Below are 21,124 nucleotides of genomic sequence, written 5' to 3'. Positions count from 1 at the left end.
TGTGGATTAAGCTAAGATTCTTTGAGTTCTTCTTTCTGTTAGTATGCATCTCCCTTTCTGCTTACCTAAGAGAGCATGCCACAATTTCGGATATAGCCTTCCAGTCAGAATTCACTGGTTATGCCCCTCTCATCACCCTCTAACACTCTAAACCTTTGCCAAAGCCAGGCCTTGGACTGAGAGGACCCATTGCCTTATCCAGTCTCTTTCTGCCTCCAGCTTGACCAGCATGGCTGTTTTCAACTGTTTGGGTCTAGCTGCAGAATAAAATATTAATTAGGTAGATTCCAAAGCTCTTACTATGTTTTTAGTCCCTGCTTGCTTTAGGAAAAGTAACAAAACCAAGACTTGGAAACCCTCCAGCTCCCTAATTCCTTTTTTCTAATTAATTAATTAATTCATTTAGTTGTAGATGGACACAATATATTTATTTTTATTTGATGCTGGGGATTGAACCCAGCGCCTCACACATGCACCAGGTGCTCTACCACTGAGCCACAGCCCCAGCCTTCCCTATTTCTTTTTATTTTTAAACTTTAACTTTGAATTAGACCTAACCAAATCTCCAGGTTATTTTGACAGAAAAAGGGTTCCCTTTTTCCTGAGCTGTTAAAAAGGATTTCAGTTTTGTTTCAGAGTAGATAGGCCAAGAATGTGGGTAAGCCAGTGGTCAGCAAAATTCCTGACAAGGGCCAGATTATAGACGTTTTAGGCTTTAGGGCCCTGTGATCTCTGTGACAGCTGCACAGATCTGCTGTTACAATGCAAAAACAGCCATAGACAATGTTGAAATGAGCAAACTTGACCATATTTGAGTAAAACTTTATTTAAAAAACAGGTAGTGGGCCCTAGTTTGCCAGCTCTTTAAGCCATGACTCTCTGAAGCATTGTATGATGACACACAGATCACTTGAGAAAAAAAGTATTTACATCACATATGATAAGCCATTGTATATGTACTAAGGGCTGCCACACACAACTATAAAAATATTCAGATGATATTCAAATCTATTGGCCACAACAGAAAAGAATGACAGATTTGACTGCATAAAAATTAAAGTCACAAAGTATACAGTAAGTAAAGATAAAAGACAAATAACAAACTAGAGAAAATAATTGTCATCTATATTAACTACCAACTTATGTGGTTTTTGCATACCAATAAGATGAATTATCCAAAAGAAAAAGGGACACAAGATATGTACTAGTCAGAAAACAGGAAAAGATGCTCACTCTTATAAGTAGTGAAATCTGTGTCTTAAAGAGACTTGTTTTTTTGCTGTCAAATGTAGACATTTGAATAAATAATATGCATAATATTCAGTGTGTTGAGGGATGTAGCGAAATAAACAACTGGATATGGTTATGATGATTTGTATTATCTATTATTATACATAGAGTACCTATGATTTATCAGCTTAACAAAACAAGTATTTGTTTTCTTAGTTTCTGTAGATCAGGAAACAGGAGTAGCCGAACTGGGTGGTTCAGGCACAGGATTCTCAAGAGGTTTCAGGCAAGCTGTCAACCACGGCTACAGTCATTGGGAATGGATGATCCACTTTCAAGGAGGCTCACATGGATATTCTAGCCCCCAGTTTCTTAGTGCCCATTAGGCAGAGACTGTAGTTCTTCAGGGGGCTTACCATCCAGCATTTATTTATTTTTTTAGTTGTAAATGGACACAATATATTTATTTATTTATTTTTATGTGGTGCTGTGGATACCTGGCAGCTTGTTTTCCTTGAGTGAATAAAGAGATCAGCCAAGACATATCATACACAGTGCTTTCTAGAATCGTTGAGGTAACATACCATTTTAAACATGCTGTTGGTCACAGAGTAATCATGGTACAGTATGAGAAGGCCCTAAAAAGGATGAGTAGTAGGAGGCAAGAGTCCTCAGGGACTTGGAGGTTGGCTGCCACAGGAAATCTGGGACTTTGTTTCTCTGTCAGCTGGTTATAGAGTTTTCCATATGATTTCTGCTGAGTCTAGAGTGGAAAGATATCTTTTTTCCCTCTAGCATGTGGGTGGAGCGGCAGGAGTACCTGGGGATTGACTGGGCATTTTTCACCTCTTTGTGGTCTCTCCACAACTAGTGTGGATTTTTTTACATCAGAGTCTCAGGCTGGTCATACTTCTTGAAGGGTAACGATGCCAGATTCCAGAAGACCCAAGCAGAGGCTACACAAATTTCTATGATCTAGCCTTGAATTTTTTCCATATTCTTCATCAACAATATATTTATAGTACTAGCCCAGATTTAAGAGCATGATTACAAGGTGATGTGACCTATTATAAAGACCCATCTTTGGAACTCTCCCAGGAAGTTATGATTGTAAGAAATGATGCTGGCTTATTCTAAAGTGGTAGCAGTGCAGATAATTAAAAAATTGGTCTGACACTGGAAAAATTTTGAAATAAAATTGATAGAATTTACCTGGGAATTGAATATGTAGTATATGGGGGAAATATAAGTTGAATGAATCTAAGATTTTTGAGCTGAGCAATTTGAAGAATGCAGGTCTCCTTACTGATATGAGAAAAACTGTAGGACAGGAAATTTGAAAAGGCAAATCCGGATTGACTAAAATCCTAAGTATCTGTGTAAGAAAATACATATGAAGATGTAGCCATTAGGAAGGAGGTTGAGCTGGGCACAGAGATGCATACCTGTGGTTTCACCTACTTGGGAAGCTGAGACAGGATGGCTTGATCCAAGAACTTTACAACAAACAAGTCTACAGTAAATCTCTGTGTACTGAAATAGGAATGCTATTCGTGGTTATTACTTGGAAGGTGTGATAAGTGAAGCGTAATTCCTCTTATGAAGAAATATATATATTAAAAATTAATGTTTTAATATATTTATCAATATTTACATAAAACCCATAAGTTCTAACCTGTCATTGAAGGGCTCTATTAAGAATTTGGATTAAACCACAGGCCAAGGGAATTTTTTGAAGGCCTTCCATCAGAGGAGTGATATCATAATTATGCTTTGGGAAGATGAATTTTTAACAGTGTGAGAAGTGAAAGAAGAGTTGGGAGCCAGGGATTGTACTCTGTGGTAGCATACCAAGCTCTATTCACAGTCTGTGAACTAAATCCATGGAGGTCAGAGACTGTGGCTTTCCTTGTTTTATTCTAGCTTCAAACCTTGAGCAGTGGTGAATGAGTGAATAAGTGCATCATCATCACATTTCAAGCTATTGAGAAAGGTCTTGTCTAAATTAACAGACTATCTCAATTGTAGATTTTTATCAAAATTCTATTACATTACGTGGTAACAGAATAAAGTATTAATAGGTGGTAAATCTACTGATTTAATTAGTAGACTAGATGTCTACTGTATTTCCTTTGCTGCTGTATTTGACTTAAAAAAAGAGAGAGAGAGAAAGAGTTTATGACAGGATTATTTCATCTTTTACCTGAATATATTGTGTAAGGGATCCTAAGCCTTTTAAATGGCAATGATAATTTCTAATCATCTAGAGTATATGAATCAAAAAGATAACAAGTATCAAGCAGGAATTTCAAGAGAGGTTTTTCAGAGGAAGTACTGTTCTATAAGGAATTAGATTTCATGCTTTGTTTTTTAGAAATGCCATCAAATAGTGGGATTGGGGGATGACACTTTAAAATAACTAGAGATGGACTTTTTATTGTTTAGTGCAAAAATGCAATATTGAAATTTTTTTAAAAATATGTTTTAGTTGTAGATGGACACAATAACTTTATTTATCTTTATGTATTGCTGTGGATTGAACTCAGTGCCTTGCTCATGCTAGGTGAGTGCTCTACCGCTGAACCACAATCCTAGCCCCAATATTGGAATTTTTAAGGAAGAGCTTTTTTCTTCTTCAGATTTTTGTTTTGGTCAAGTTTTTAAACAAAAATCAATTTTTTAAATTACATATATTAATTGCATCGGCCTACAAGTTTCCATGGAGGAACAAACTTTATTACACATGAAGTTCATTGTTTTTGCTTTCATGACGTATTGGTCATATTGGTTATAATAAGTTGCAAGATATTTGCTGAAAATGTCTTGTTTATTTCAGGGGCTACATTGAGTATGAGACCAGCCCCCATTCCAATAGAGGACCCGGAATGGAGACAAACTCCTCCCCCAGTCTCTGCCACATCTGGGACCTTCCGACTCCGACGAGGGAGTCGATTTACCTGGAGGAAGGAGTGCCTAGCTGTCATGGAAAGGTATGTGTCTCCTTTTCCAATGAGAAGTTTCCAGAAATCAGGAAAGAAGTAAACTTTTGCATGGATTAGGACCGTTTTCATTTCCAGTAAGTAATTTGGGAGCTCAGTTCTAATTCAGAGAGTATTTTGGAGTATTATAAATGCTGGGTTATTAAAATAAGATGTTTGGGTTTTGGGGTTTTTTTTAGTTGTCAATGAACCTTTATTTTACTTATTTGTTTATATGTGGTGCTGAGAATCAAACCCAGTGCCTCATACCTGCCAGTCAAACACTCTACCACTGAGCCCCAACCTCAGCCCTAAACTAAGATGATTTTTAGCATTGACAATTCATAAAGCTAGAGTTAGCATCTATCAGTTTATTTTATATATAATTTAATAGTGCCCTCAGTAATTTAAGATACTTTAGAAGAAATAGTTGAGTTTAGATATTTGTATGATATTTTTGGAAAAACTATTCAAGTCATTTTTATCAAAAATGTTGAATATAGGAGTCAATTAAGATTTAACTTTCTTCAATGAGGAGGAAGATCTAAGTGAGCTTAGTTCCACAGGTTAGAAAATACTTGTTTAATAATTTATCCTTTTACTTTAGCACCCAGCACCTAAGTTCTTTTTTGACCTTCATTTTCCTGCCTGAAATGTTTGTTATATTTAGCATAGATCTTATGGCATAATTATCCTTTTAGTCACCTGCTTATAAGTGATTTCTATAGAATTTTATTTCTATGGAGAAGTTTATACATAGTAGGGTCATAATTTCCCAGCTGTACATTTTACCCATATATAATCTGACCAGTAGAGTGGTATACTAGACAGAGCACTTGACTCAAGAGTTAGAAGACCTGAAACCTGATTAACTTTGGGTCACAAATTCTGAACTGTGACTTGCTCATCCTCAAAATGAAATTTTTTAGTAACCAATAAATTATGTAAGACTTTTGCCATCTTTCTTCTTGCTTACTTTATGAGTATTTCCCAGACTATAAAACTTAAAATGCTGAAATTCAGACCATATTTTTGTTTCTGTGATATAGATGAAATAAATAGATTTGCTAAGAAGAGGGCTGGATCAGTATCCAAAATGAAACTATAGATTATTCATTGGTGTTAATATTTCTTTCTTTGCTCTATTGTAGATAAGAGTATAAGCAATTGATTAAATAATGAATCCTTATACCCTTGAGTGGTTAAAGTGAAAGATGGAGGCTTAATTTTTCTGGAGACCTGACATTTTACATTCTATGCCATTTTCTCATCTGGAAATTTTGATTTTTTTTTTTTTCAAAATTTCTTTGGAACTTACCATAGCAGATGGGAATTAAAATTATATCTAACTTAAATTATTTGTAATATTGTGTATTTTTCTCTGGGTAACACAATAAGATGTGATATCAATCTCTAACTGGTGTAAGTTCTACTTTCATGAAGATACTACCATATGCTTTTATCACATGATGTCAGTATGAGAAATAAGTTTAAAAGTTGATAGCTTTAAAAATGATAGAGAATTGAACCTCAAAGAATTTTGAGTTCCTTAATTTTTTTTCCCCAAAGCACAACTTGTTAGATTTACACTGATTAAATTTCAATTAAAAATATACTGAACACTTATTCTGTGCAAGCCTTTCATTTAATTTTAATTTACACTTTTTAACTTGAGTTTTAATTAATAACTTTTTAATCCAAGAGTTGGTCATCTTTGGTTTGATTTTATCTGATTGGCACAACTAGAGAAAGAAGATATTGTTCATTCTAATAGTTGCACAAATGCAGAAAGCCTTTCAAGTCACTTTGTATCAATAGTACAGAAGGCTCACAATATGATTTTCATTTTTTAAAAATAGAACTTTTCCTAAAATGGAATATAAATTTCCCTAGTCTTATAGTGACACATATTTTTTGCCTAGACTACATGAGTAGATATGCACAAACTATAAAACCAGCAAATAAGCCTCACTCAAATATGTTAGTATAAGAGTAAAGCAAAAAATGATTCTAACCCTCACGCCATACACCAAGATAAATTTCAAATGAATTTGAGAAAAAGTTAAAAATATATATAAAAAGAATTAAACATGGGTGATTCCTCCATATCCTGGGAATGGGAAAATTGTTTTCTATCACTTAGAATCCAAAAGCAATAATGGAAATGTTTAATATATATATATAAGAAGATATATATATATATATATATATATATATATATATATATATATATATATATATACTAAAAGAAAAACTTTGGGGGCAAAAATTGAGCAACACTTAAAAGACAAGTTGGAAAACGCTTTTGCAGCTTTTATCATCTTAGTATGAAAAGAAGAATTAGTTATTAATTATAACTAATTATAAGAATTAGTTATTAATCTTTGAGATTAATAACTATGGAAAAATGGACTAAAGTTATCAGGAGAAAAATGACAAATATATGCAAATGGCTAAAACCTAGGAACCAGATACTTATAATAAGAGAAATTCATCGAGATGCCATTCCTCACCTGTCACATTGGCAAAAATCCAAAAGTTTGGCGGTCTTTTCTGTTGATTGGCCTGTAGAAAAATGGCATTCTCTTACATTGCATGTAGAAATACAAAATGGAACAACCTTCCATGGGGGAGAATTTGGCATTATCAAGGAAATTTACCTATGGATTTGCACTTTCGCTCTATTGGTAGAAAATCATCTCAAATACATTGACAAAAATATGAAAAGGCAACAACACTGTAATAATATGAAAATACTGAAGATAACCTATATGTCTCTTGGTAGTGGGATGGACAAATAAATGACAGTACATCCATATGTTGCATGTCAAGGCTCATAGTAAAATGCTAGGCAGAGACAAAGACAAAGGAATGAAGACAGTATTTATACAGGGATCTCTAGGTTGTAGTTTTATTTTTATTAAAAAGGCAGGTTTAGGCCTGGGTTTGTGGCTGAGTGGTAGAGTGCTTGCCTAGCATACATGAGGCTCTGGGTTCAATCCTCAGCACCACATAAAAATAAAATAAAGATATTGTGTCGTACTAATAGGGCATTATGTAAAAACGTAGATGTGTAACCGACGTGATTCTGCAATCTGTATTTGGGGTAAAATTGGGAGTTCAAAACCCACCTGAATCAAATGTATGAAATATGATATGTCAAGAGCTTTGTAATGTTTTGAACAACCAATAAAAAAAAAAAAAGATATTGTGTCTACCTAAAAAACTAAAAAATAAATTTTTTTTTAAAAAAAAAGCAGATTTAGCTGCATAGCATAGGCTTTCATTTATGTACTTGCTTATACCTGTTTTTAATGGAGGAATATACCATAAAGCAAAATTATTACCAAAAGAAAAGAAAAAAACAGATGAGAGAAGATAGAAGTAGAAGCTAGAAATCACTGAAAATATCTTGTTTTGACCTTGTAACTGTGTAAGTATTTTACATAATTAAAAATCAAAATTAAATTGAAATGGGGGAGGAAATCCTTAAGAAAATAACTAAAATGAAAGAAAGATGGTTAACTAAACAATCAGGTATTATTTTAAATCCCTTTACAACATAGTAATTTTATTACACTTCCTAAGTGGGTTATAGCTTGAGAGTAAAAGCAACTCCAAAAAACTCTTATAGGGACTAATTTTGGTAAAGTTAAGTATTGTTATCCAAATACTATTTTTATAATTAGATAGGTATAGTTACAGATGTAGATGTAAATAAAACAATCAAATTAATATTATTAGGAACCAAAATTTTCAGTGTAAGAGTAACAACATAGAAATACAAAATAAAAAGAATTAAATTTTTTAAAAAATTAATACTTTATGTGTATATGTGTGTATAGAAAGAAGTTTATTGCAAATGTACTTTAAAAAAAAAAAAAAAAAGCCTTACTGAGATAAAATTTACTCTTTTTTTTCCCCCCTTGGAGTGCTGGGATTAGACTAAGGGCCTCACACACATGCTAGGCATGTGCTGTATCACTGATCTATATCCTCAGCCCTACAGTTAAGCTATTTAACACATTAATTTCAGTGGTTTTTAGTATACTTACAGAGTTATGCAACCATTTCTTACAGAATATTTTTATCAATCCCAAATAAACTTTGGATCCAGGATAAACTTTCCTTTTCTCCCACACCCTCCCACCCTTGCATAACATTAATCTTTCTATGTAGATTTACCTATTCTGGACATTGCAGTTTTTATGAATGAATCATATTCTGTGGTTTTTTGATGACTCATTTCTTTCAGTTAGAAATATTGGTACCAGGTGGGCTGGTGTTGTGGCTCAGTGGTAGCGTGCTCGCCTAGCATACATGAGACACTGGGTTCGATCTTCAGCACCACATAAAAATAAAGACAATAAAGTCCATCAACAACTAAAAAAATATAAAAAAAGAAAGAAAGAAAAGAAACATTTGTACTAGGAATTGAACCCAGTCTGCTTTACCACTGAGTTATGTCCCTAGTTTTCTTATTTTTTTAGTTTTGAGATAGAGTCCATAAATTGCTGAGGTTGGGCTTGAACTTGGTGATCCTCCTGTCTTAGCCTCTCAATTGCTGGGATTACAGGCATATGTCATCATACCCAGCAACATAGTATTTTCAAGATCTGTTCATGTTATACCATATGTTTTCTATTGCATTTCCTTTTATTGCTAAATAATATTCAATATGGGTAATATTTTATTTGCCCATTCATCAATTGATGAGCACTTGGGTTTTTGTGTTTTTTTTCTACTTTTTGTCTATTAGGAATATTGTTGCTGCTTAGAATTTGTGTACTATTAGAATTGCTGAGTCATATACTCTGCATTTAGCTTTCTGAGGACTGCCAAATTTTTTAAAGAGTTTATATTTATACCATTTTACATTCTACCCAGCTCTGAATGAGGGTTACCACTTCTCACTAACAACTGTTATTATCTGTCTTTTGTGGTATAGCTTTCTTTCAGTGGGGTTGAAGTATGGTATATTATTGCAATTTTAATTGTGTTTCCTTGATAAATGATGTTAAGCATCTTTTCATGTGATTATTGGCCATTTATGCATTATATCTTCTTTTAAGAAACGTCTGTTTAGATTCTTTGCCCTTTGTTTCTAAATGGGATTGTCTTATATTGAATGGTTCTTTATATGTCCTAGGTATAAGTACCTTAACCAGTAAGTGATTTGCAAATATTTTCTCCTTCTATGGGTTTTTTTAATACATTGTTGATAGTGTTCTTTGAGATCCCCAAGTTTTTAATTCTGATGAAGTGCAGTTTATTTTTTCTTTAATTGCTTGTGTTTTTAGCATTATATACAAGAAGGCCTTGCCTAAACCAAGGTCATCAAGATGCAGTCTTATTTTCTTCTAACAGTTTTAGGTCTTTGATCCTTTTTGAGTTAATATTTGTATGTGATGTAAGGATGGGGATCCAACCATATTCCTTTTGTATGTGGATATCCCAGCAGTCTTGAAAAATCCATTTTCCCATTGATCAGTCTTGGTACTCTTATCAAAAATCACTTGTTTGTTGACTGGAGTATAGCTCAGTAGTAGAGTGCTTATCTAACATACAAAAGGTCTTAGGTTTGATTCTCAACAACACACACAACACACACACACACCGGTCAACTGTAAATATGAAGGTATACTTCCTTTAATTCTGTTCCATTGTCTAGACACACATACTACATTGTCAAGATTAATGTAGCATTGCAATAAAATTAGAAATTGGGAAATAGGAGTTCTCTACTTGTCTCTTCTTTTTTAACTTGTTTTAGGTGTTTTGGGTCCCTTGTATTTCCCTGTGAATTTTAAGATCAGCTTGTCAACTTCTGCAAAAAACAACAAAAAAAGCCATCCAGATAGTATTCGAACAAATACCACAAGCACAGAGCCAAGGCGAAATGTATATGAAATATATGTTAGTCTTAGTATTTGCCTTCATAAATCTTAAGGCAGTAATAGCTTATATTCAAACAATATTTAGCTTGTATATTCTTACTGATATTATTGGTAGTTATATGTGATTGATCTTATTTAATTTTTATGGTTCTGCATTATAGGTATTTTATACCTAAGAGCTCAGAGAAAGAAAGTGACTATCCATATGCAAGTGAATTAGAGGAGGGGATTGATGGTGGCCAGATTAAGAGGCAATCGGAGTAACCTGTACCTGAGGGCTCAACTATAGTGTGAAAGCAAAGGGATGGGATGTGGATAGAAGGTAGTATTTATCAGAAAAGATTTTGAAGAGAAAAACAACCTAACTGCAGAGTGAACACAGGAATGACAGAGCAGGGAGTGTAAAGGAGAGCTGAGCTTGTGATGGTCAGAGAGCATTAATCTGGGAACCAGATTCTGAACCATTAGAAAGCAGTGTGTCCTTGAGCTAACATGCAACATCTCTGGACTCCCAACTGCCATACTTACTAAAAGAAGAGTTAAATATGATGGTAAAGTGAAAAGAGGATAGACTTCAGAGCCAGACAAACTTTGTCCTGGCAACCTGACGTCAATCTTTGGAATTTTGAGTTTCTAAAAAGTAGAAGTGGTTATTTATGAGAAGAGTTAAGAAAATCATTTGAAATAACATGTGTGAAGCACATTGTAGAATGCCTTCCACACAGCCAGCACTGAACCAGTGTTCTTGTTCAATCTAAGTCTCTCTAGCTTAGAGCTTTGCCTGTGAAGTTACCTCAAGATTTTAGTGGTACTAGAAATGGAGATTTGGGAATTATCAACAAAGTAGTTATAGTTAAAGCCACAGGTTAAAGGGATTCTGGGTTAAATCTCTTGAATTCCATAGTTTCTATATTTTTGCAGCTAAATGTGACTGGAGAAAAACTTAAAACCTTTAAAACCTAGCTGACTTATCTCATTTTAAATTCATGACCATGAACCTCAAGTAGATCTTTAATTCTGCCAGGCAATCATACTATGCCTTTCTGGCTCATTCTTTCCCTCTTTTCTTAAATGATTATTTCACACTTTGTTCTCTCTACTAACTCCCCATCCTCATTTTCTCACGATGACCTTGCTTCCAGTTGATTAAACACTCAGAGGAGAATGTCCACAAATACCTACTTGCTAGCTTGTGCAGATTCACACTGTTTTCTTTGTCTTGCCATATCCAAAGTACCTCATCAATATGTATTCTCCCTAGCATATACGTCGGCTTATGTTAAATATGCATCATTCAAATCTATGTATTCGAATATATTTTTTTCTTTTTCCTCTTCTCTGATCATTTTGTATCATTTATTCCACATGTTTGACTTCTAAAATATTCAGTTCCAGCCAGGCTCAGTGGCATACACCTATAATTCCTACTACCTGGGAGGCTGAGGCAGGGGGATAGCAAGTTCAGGGCCAGTCTCAGCAACTTAGAGAGACCCTGTCTCAAAATAAAAATAAAAACAACTGGGTATAGCACCCCTGGGAACAATCCTTAATATACCTCTTAAAAAATTCGGTTCCAGAAGCATTTATTATCATAAAGGACCATATTGTATGATTCTGTTTATAGAAAAAATCGACAATAGGCAAATCTGTAGAAACAAAGTAAATGAGTGGTTGTCTAGGGCTGGGAAGGATAGGGGCCTGGGGCCAGAGGGCAGCTAAGGGGTATGTGGTTGTTGGTTGGTTGTTTGTTTTTGTTTTGCGCAGGGGTAGGAGTGTGAAGAAAATTTCTAAAATTGATTACACAACTTTAGAAATATACTAAAAGCTATTGAAATGTACACTTCAAATGGGTGAGTTGTTTGATATATCTCAGTAAAACTGCTTTTTAAAAGAAAAAAAGAAAGAAACATTTATTTAATGCACTATTAGGAGCTTCACATGTATTTACCCTTCACATGTAATCCTCACTACAGTCCTTATTTAAATGAGGCAGCCAAGACTCAAAGAAGTTGAATAACTTCCTAGGGCCACAAATCTAATAAATGGCTGAGCCTTGAGTGGATCTCTGGATGGTGCTAATCATGAATTTGAATTCTCCTTATTAACTGAGAGGAGTCTAATTTTCATTTGGGTGCCCACTGATTGTTTTCAACTCAGGAACTTGGCCTTTGTTAACTCTAATAGTGGGTATTGATAGCTGCTGGATCAACATAATATTTCGATCTTCTATTTAAAAGTGTATGGGAGTGCTGAGGTTGTAGCTCAGTGGCAGAGGACCTGCCTAGCATTTGTGAGATGCTGGGTTTTATCTCAGCATCACATAAAAATAAATAAATAAAATAAAGATATTGTGTTCCAACTACAACTAAAAAATAAATATTTTTTTAAAAAGGGACCTGACTAAACTTTTATCAAGTGTGTGTGTGTGTGTGTGTGTGTACACTAGGGATTGAACCCAGGGGTGTTTTATCATTGAGCTACATCCTAGCCCTTGTTGAGACAGGGTCTTGCTAAGTTGTTTAGGGCTTTGCTAAGTTGCTGAGAATGGCCTTGAACTTGCACACTTCCTTCCACAGCCTCCCAAATTGCTGGGATTACAGGTGTGCACCACAACCTGGGGGATCTGACTAGATTTTAATGGATAAAATAGAATAGAATAAGATTATCAACTAGTATTTATTTATTTGATCATTTATTCATAAAGCATTTGTGGTATGTTAGCACTAAGCTAGGTTTACCTCAAGCAATTTACATATTAGCAAGGGGGAAAAGGTTATATGTATTGTATGCTATAAATACCTAAACTACAAATAATGTGAGAGCCAAATGTGACTGCTTTTGCAAACCTGTCCCTTTGTTTATTCATTCAGTAAACTACCTCCTAACTTGAGGCCCGGTGCTAGGGACCAGAGAATAGAAACAGTTTAGAATGAAAGGAATAAAGGAATGATGGGCCTCTGAATCTTAAAAAGGATTTTGTGTCAGAAGTTCTGAAGACTGGGTATAGGTGTCTTCAGGGAATAGGTGTAGCTCTAGAGTGTTAGGTCTGTGACTGGGACACCGAAAAAAGAGACCTGGCTGATGACCTATCCCTACTCTCATCTCAAGGAAGGCAGAAAAAAGAAATCTCTGAATCTCCTTATAGATTGTTCAAGATGGAAAGAGAAGCAGCAACTTTGAAAAAGAGCTTTGATCAGATAGAGGAATAAATGTGAGAATACCTAGGAATGACAGAAGCAGTGGAATATAATGGTTAAGATTACCTACTTCAGAGTCAGATTTGTGTGGAAAGCTTACTTATTGCTGTTATTTTTGATCAGTGACTGAATGATGACCCTGTATTTGGTTGTTTCCAGGAAGATGCAAATGAAGACAAATGAGTCTCTCTCTGTTTGTAATTAAAGCTATCATATTTTATTTTTCTTATGGAACAGTGTACTGTAATGTATTTTTTGTTCTTAGATTCTTTTCATGTTCATCTTCAGTGAGCAATGTAAAATAATATAAAAATTAGTAAACCCAGATCCCTGAAATCATAAATGGAAAAGATTTTTTGTAACTTTTTGCCTTAACTTTCACAATCTGCAGAACAACTTTTAAAAATTAATCCAAAATATTCTCCCCAGCAGGCAAAGATCAGCATTAGAAATATGAGAGTGAATGTCTCTTGCCCCCAAATTTAAGCATCTAAAAATAAGTTTTCAGAATAAGTCTGTCTTCATGAACAAAAATAGTATCACAATCTCAATACTATAACAAACCAAAATCAAATCATACCTCTAAATTTGGTGTCCCTGCCATTAACCTGACATGTAAATAACCTGATTTAGAGATGTGTGCCTAAAACACAAATGCATTTTATACATGTGTGTTACACATCCTGGGAGAATTTGTATGAGAGAGAGAAATTGGCTTGTAAAGTGTATTTGTAAAATGTAGCTTGAGGTTTCTATAATTTCATCCTCTTGTTCTTTACTGCATTTTGAAATTTTTCCCAGGATAGTTATTAGTACTTGGATTTTGGTTTCGTTCTGTTTCTTTACTCCTTTTTACTTTTAATTTTTTTCAGTGAATGCTTAGACTGTGAAGGTTAAGACAACCAATAGTTCCAGAAACTGATTTCTATATTTAACTGCAGACTGGGTGTGGTTCAGACAACTGCAGTGCAAAGCTTGCCTAGTGTTTTGCCAGTCACCAAAATCTCAACCAGAGCACTGCTGCTTTTCCTAGTTCTCCGACTCTGAAATATGTTGAAGTATGAAGATACAGGGATATACTGCATATACTTCCCTATGTGAAAATAAAATAAGGATAAAAGAGACTCATAAGTTCAAGCTTGAAGGGCCTCTGGAATATCAGTTTTTTCTGTGTCCTTTTATAGCAATATATAAATAATATTAACCTGCCCTGTTTTCATGATGCTGCTTCCCATTTTGTTACCTTTAATTACCATTGCAAATTTTTTTTTTAATTTAGCCAGAAAGTCCTCTTGGTTTCTCTTATTTCTTAAGCCACATTTTCTTTTATTTATTATTTACATATGTGTGCATATATACATGTATTTACATGTGTTTTTTCTTCTTGTCACCGTTATTGCAAAGAATAAGAAAGAGACCCTTATGATCATGTAGTTCATTTTTTAGACCAAGAAACTATAATTCAAAGAGGTTGAGTAAAATGTAGATGAATTCATAGAAGATACGAGGTTAAGTTGCTTATTCATAAACAATAGTCCTGTGAACCAACAAACATTATTTTTTAATAAAGCCTGTTTGTTGAACTCTCAACTCTTATTTCCTTAACTTTTACTAGATAAACATTTACTGAGTGTCTACTATATGCCAGATTTTACGCTGAGTAGGCATACCCTGATGAATGAGGCAAAAGGTCATTGACCTCTTAATCCTTTCCCTTTTTTTTTAATGCATCTCTTATTCTTCTCAAGCCCCTGTAATCTTTCTTTTTTGAATCCTTTCTGTATCATTCATCCTCTTCCTTCATTAATGTTGTTTAATTTGCCAGAAAAAAATCTGCATGTCTTTTTTCTTTCCTCTTATACTCTGATTTTCAGCATACCCTCTGCCTGCTTGCTACCTGTGTTCTTGATTACTTCTTAGTTAATCGTAATGCAAAACCAAAGTCTATTCTTTAATGTTTCTTATACTTACTGAATAAAGTATTATGCTCTTATTTCTTTAAAAAATATACATATTTTTATACAATTAGTAAATATGTAATTTTGAGTTCCTAAAACTGTATCATTCTATGATTCTAAATAATCTCTTGTTTTGTGTGGGGCCTTTGTTCTCTCAGACTCCATTGCTTTGGGTAAGAATATATTACCCACCCTAGAGTTAAATCTTTGGACAATAATTGGTGCTTAGCCTAACAACAGAAACAGGCTGACTTCAAAGAACAAAATCATCTCCATGATCACAAAGCTCTGTCAGAAGACTAGTTTTCCCAGGACTGAATTTTCATGCATATCCTCATAATCTGTTTTAGTGTCTTATGTAGCAATCAGCTTATTTATGGCTCCCTCAATTTCTATGTTTATATATTATAACAATAAATACCTTGAGGCTTTTGTAATCTGAAAATGCAAAGAACTCATTGTTCACCTACCATTTTATCTGTTTAGATAATTAGAATTACTTTCTTCTTCTTTATAAAATGAAAAAACTAAAATCCTATATTCTTACTGCTTAAAAGAAATTGATTCTTAGTTTTTCAGTTTATCTCTAAACTTTCTTCAGCGCTTCATAGTTGCAAAGAAACTTATATTGTGCATTCTCCTTTGTTATATTGCTGTCAAATTGAGTAAACTCACTGAAGAAAATCTCTCCCTCACATCTAGGATCACAGAGGCTATATGTCTAAGCAAGGTAATGATTTTGTTTGAATACTAAAGTCAATGAATTGTTTTTCAACTTCATTACATTTAAGTATGGTAGCTGTTTAGCACGTGGCTAAGTCAAATATGGTGAATTTATTACATTTAATGTCATGCTGAAATGATTTGTGGCTTATGTAAATCAGGGGAAAATATAAATGAAACAATTTTAAGAAGAAACATTGTATAATAAGTAAACATCATAAACACACAAAGATAGGGATTGAGAGCAGTAATAAAACTTTGAAAAATTATTTGCCTTAAAGGTTGAATAATTTGTATATTTTTGTAATCCTTTTTATCTTTTGTATGTTTCCAATGGCATAGTGGTTAAGGACACAGACTTTGGAGTCAGAAAAAATGGGGCTCCAATCCCCACTCATACTCAGGTGTACTTAGGTATCCTCAGGCGAGTTTCTTGCTTATAAAATAACTATAGTAATTAAACCTGTCTCTAGGAGTGCTGTGATTTAATGACTATGAAATGTTTATCACAGTGCATGACACAAAGCAAGGTCTTTAATAGATCTAGGTCTCCTATTATTAAATAGTATAAAATTATTAAACTAATATGAATTTTCGGGAGGAATTTTGAGTTTTCTCAAAATGGAAATTTCTGAACAGCTAATGTTTTCTGTACTTCTAAGCCTCAGTCTATAAAAGTCTCCTTAGAATTTCTTTATTCAAAAGAAAGTCATTCAAGCCAGGCGTGGTGATCCACACCTGCGTGTAGTTCCAGCTACTCCAGAGGCTGAGGTAGGAGGATCATTTGAGCCCAAGAGTTTGAGGCCAGTCTAGGCAACACAATGAGACCTCCATCTCAAGAGAGAGAGAGAGAGAAAAGTCATTCTTTTTGTGTGCCAAACACTATATGACAGTTGGAGCCTTCATGGCCTTAAGCCAAAAAGGGGTCAGGATAAAGCCATACAAGAGATGGATCCACTAGAGGGTATAGTAAGGACACCAAGGAGGGTGACACAAGGAAAATAAATACTTTGGTAGTGTTGGAGTTGAGTCCTATAGAACAGGATGGTTTTGACAGGTTCAGAAGAGGAAGAAGGGCATGGCTGGCAAGTGGGAGCAGTGTGTGGAAAGGCATGGAGGAATGAAGCACCATGTGTATTTTTTCAGTCAGGCAGGAAACAGGGCTGGGTGGTAGGTTGCAGTCAGATTGGAGAATGACCTTGAGTTGCCACAGTTACTATATATATCTTTCTCAAAGCATTTTTATTTGTGTCCATATCACAATATGTTCTGAGAAACAAAAATAACTTTTATAGTTTTGTTTTTTTTTATGCCAAAAGGAGTGTATTTTGGGGTTGGGAGTAGATTATATTTATTAAAACATCTTAGGAATTAAAAAGTGGAGTTTTTTTGTTTGTTTTTGGTACCGAGGATTGAACTCAGGGGCACTTACTGAGCCACATCCCCAGCCCTATTTTGTATTTTATTTAGAGACAGGGTCTCACTGAGCTGCATAGTGCCTTATTTTTGCTGGGCTGGCTTTGAACTCGCGATCTTCCTGCCTCAGCCTCCTGAGCTACTGGGATTACAGGCGTGTGCCACTGCATCAGCTAGGAATTAAAAAGTTTAAACTAGTTTGTAAAGCTTTTAAGCCTTTCATTTTAAGGTGAAGAGACTAAATAAGATTCCCTTGTCTACATATTGTCAAGGAAATGTCTTGAAATTCTGGCCATTTTTCATGTTTAAAAATCTTGTGAGTTCCCCTCCTTTTTTTTTTTTTTTTTTTGCTGATTCATATAATAAAGATACATTATTATAAAATTTAGTGTTCCTACTCATTTTGATTAAATTTTAGGCAATATATTTGCCAGGATCAATTATTTCACCATCTGCTAAGTAAATTATACCTGGCATTTCAGTAACATATTTTATGTGCTCCATGGACTAGGGTTTGGTTACACTCAGCAGGGCTGTAGGCCAGAATAGTGCTGTACATAAGGTCTAATACTTGAACATGACGGGATTCAATGTTTAAGAAGACCCTACAGCTTTAACAAAATTACAAAATGCTTTCCTATTCTCTCCCCTACCAAGTGTGTTAGACTCAAGTAAGGAGTAGAATCTTAAAAATTTGTAAAGCCTCCAGTTCAAGGATAAGTAATTGAAAGATTTAAAGAGATCCAATCAAAATAATTCAAAGATAGAAAAATTACCTTGAAATGCCTCAGTGTTGTTTTCCCTTAGTTTGATCATTGTACTCAAAAATGATTTTGTGGAAGCATAAGTGAGTCTTTTAAAACACATTTATCCTGGTCTGAAGTGAATGAGGATCTAAAATACATGCGCTCTGCCTTCCTCAGGTTGTTTTGCCATCACTGCAACCCCTGGCATGCTGGCCTCTATTTCCTTTTCTTCTGATGTCATTGCTGTTCTAGGATAGAAAATGCTGGAAGAATACACTAAATTTTGGAATTAATAGATACTGGAAGTTGAATTTTAAAAAGTTTATCCTCTTTCATATCCTTGTGGAATGACTCAAGTGGAATATAATGAACTACACCTCCTGTATCTCTGCAAATAGAAGGAAGTTCTTAACATTTATATAAGACAGCAGGAGCCTGGACATGACCTCATTTCAATCCATTAGACTATTTGAGGAAAAAAACAACAAAACTTTCCCACTTATTGACAGGTAAAGTTATCCCAATCCATTTCTCATAGCCAGTAAGAAGATGAACTGTCCTTAAATGCATTTTAAAATTGGCAAATTATACTTCCTGGTTCCTTTTTGGTCAAACAGAAATAGCCAAAAGAAATTATGATGTTTTTGAGGCATATTAAAAGTTTTCCCCATCCTCATTTAGGTGCTTTGTCAGCAGTTTCATTTTATGCAAACAACGTACTCCTATTTCTCTGATCTCTGAGCCAATTAAGCAGACCCTATGGCCACAGTTTACAAAGAATTGAAGCATAGTTAAGTAAATATTGGTGTTGTATGTAAGGAGTCACCAATGATGCATATCGGTTCACCCTAGAAACTACTGAATTATAAACATCATGTTATAAACGTTATTGAGGAAGATCAATTTATATAGGCTAACTGGAAACTTTTTAAAAACACAGATATTTAAACTTCTACTTTGTTATCAGTCATTGTGATAGATTCTAGGAGATACAATATTATTAAAAAGATAAAATGTGTTCTTGGCCCTTATAATATTGCATTAAGAAGTAATGTTAAGGGGCTGGGATTGTGGCTCATCGGTGGAGCGCTCGCCTAGCACGGGCAGGACCCAGGTTCAATCCTCAGCACCACATAAAAATAAATGCATTGTGTTGTCCATCTATACCAAAAAATAAATATTGAAGAAAAAAAAGAAGTAATGTTAATAATAGAGGTAATTTAAAAATTTTAAAAAGTCATTGTTAGATTCAACATGCACAATATGAACAAAGGTTTACATATGTGATTGATGTTTGATAATCTCAATTGGTGTAAGTTGTGAGTAACTGTCCTACTTCATTGCTTTTTGGTTGAGGAAACTTAAACAGGCTATGAAATTTTAGTGCTTTGAAGCATCTATAAGTGATCTTTAGACTATACTTTGAAAAACTGTGTACCATAGAAATCCTGATCATACCAGTGTCTCATCCACATATTCTGTGCTGTTGGCTCTTTCTTTGACATGCTACCCATTAAAAGGCCATACTAAGCTATGGTTCTATCTTGAGACTCATGTAGTTGTCATCATCTTACTGAGAATGTAAACTTTGGTCTGACATCAAAATACCTTTGCTCTGTAGTTGAAGGAGTTTATTTATCTCTTGTATAGTTGGTAGATGACCTTTTAGTTCCAAAGCACATTAACAAAAAAAAAAAAAAAGGTGTTTCATCAAATGTTATCAGAATTAAAAGGCAAGAGAAGACTCATTTGTCTGTGTGCTGGTAGTTTGATTGACTCCCACTTAAAAATGGTCACAGCCCCAAAATACAGGAAATCAAAAGCCATGTTTAAGAAAAAGTAGTTAAATACCCCTGGGTAAAGTATTGTGTTTCTGTCTGCCTTCAGAGAAGTATCAAGATAATCAATGCATCCGATTCTTAAAAGAATCTATGCTGCTCTCCACTTGGTTTGCTTCTTGATAAGATTAAGACTTTAGATTGATCCTTGGGAATACCAGTTCTCATGTTAGATCCAGAAAATATCCCTTTAGCATGAAGTAGTCATTTTGTAGAAGCACAGTATTGATCCTAAGAAAAATCATGCAGATGATGGTCTTATCAATCCTATTGTGTTCATCTTTCTGTTGGAATAGATTGTTGGTCAACCAAGTGTAAGAAACTTAACAAATCTTCCAGACAACTTTATGAATCTCTTTTGTAAACCTATTTCCTACAGCAAAGGCTGACGAACAGAAAGGGAGATGCTAATGGCGAGGCAAATGGCAGCAAGAAGCACGCCAGTGCCAGTGCCTCAGTAGAATGTGAACTAGATAACGCACTTCACTTTTCAAAGTGCCAGAACTTGGCAGTTTTACTGTTATTCCCTAATATATTTGTTTTTCCCCAGAAAATTGTCTCCATTCTTTTCACAGTCTTCACAGAAAGATCAAGAAGTAGTAGACATTATGGCTGGGGTTGTAGTTCAGTGGTAGAATACTTGCGTAGCATATGGGAGGCACTGGGTTTCATCCTCAGCACCACATAAAAATAAATAAATAAAGGTATTGTGTCCATCTATAATTTTTTTAAAATGTGTATTTTGTTTATAAAAAGTAGTAGGCATTAGAAGCTAACTTGCTTTTTAATTGCTGTGTAATAAAACAGGCACAAAGTCTCCAATATGGCAATACTTCATTTAGGGTTAGATGCTATTGGATGAGTGATAGCCTATGTTGTTTCTAAGGCTTAATGATAGATCAAAATGTGCTAAAAACTCAGCTTCTACATCCAGCGTTATCACTGATACCTTTTTATCACATAGAAAGTAGGGTCTAGTGACAGTTATCATGCTACAAATAAATAAAAACACTTAAACATAGAATCTTTTGCAAGGAAGGACCTCAGGAAATACGAACTTTATGTTAGGCCACATTGCATACATGTCCATAATTCTCCGAATTGGTTTTTCTTTCTTTAAGTAAGTGAAGAAAGAAATCTT

General features: G+C 34.4%; 1 protein-coding gene across 11 annotated transcripts in view; it reads left to right on the top strand.

Moving 5' to 3' along the window:
• Positions 1-21,124, top strand: part of Hmbox1 (homeobox containing 1) — a 162,518-nt gene that overhangs the window by 114,928 nt on the left and 26,466 nt on the right. For all 11 annotated transcript variants that reach the window (XM_046423336.2, XM_046423335.2, XM_058572351.1 and 8 more), the window contains one exon: positions 4,067-4,220. In XM_046423336.2, the coding sequence (XP_046279292.1) occupies positions 4,067-4,220 (154 nt within the window). The remainder of the gene's footprint in view (positions 1-4,066; positions 4,221-21,124) is intronic.

This window comes from Marmota monax, unplaced genomic scaffold, assembly GCF_021218885.2.
Source record: "Marmota monax isolate L192 unplaced genomic scaffold, Marmota_monax_Labrador192_F-V1.1 WCK01_AAM20220418_F8-fsc00347, whole genome shotgun sequence".
In the NCBI taxonomy this organism is placed as follows: Eukaryota; Metazoa; Chordata; class Mammalia; order Rodentia; family Sciuridae; genus Marmota; species Marmota monax.
The sequence above is the reverse complement of the archived record's forward strand: the minus strand, read 5'-3'. Positions and strand labels throughout refer to the sequence as shown.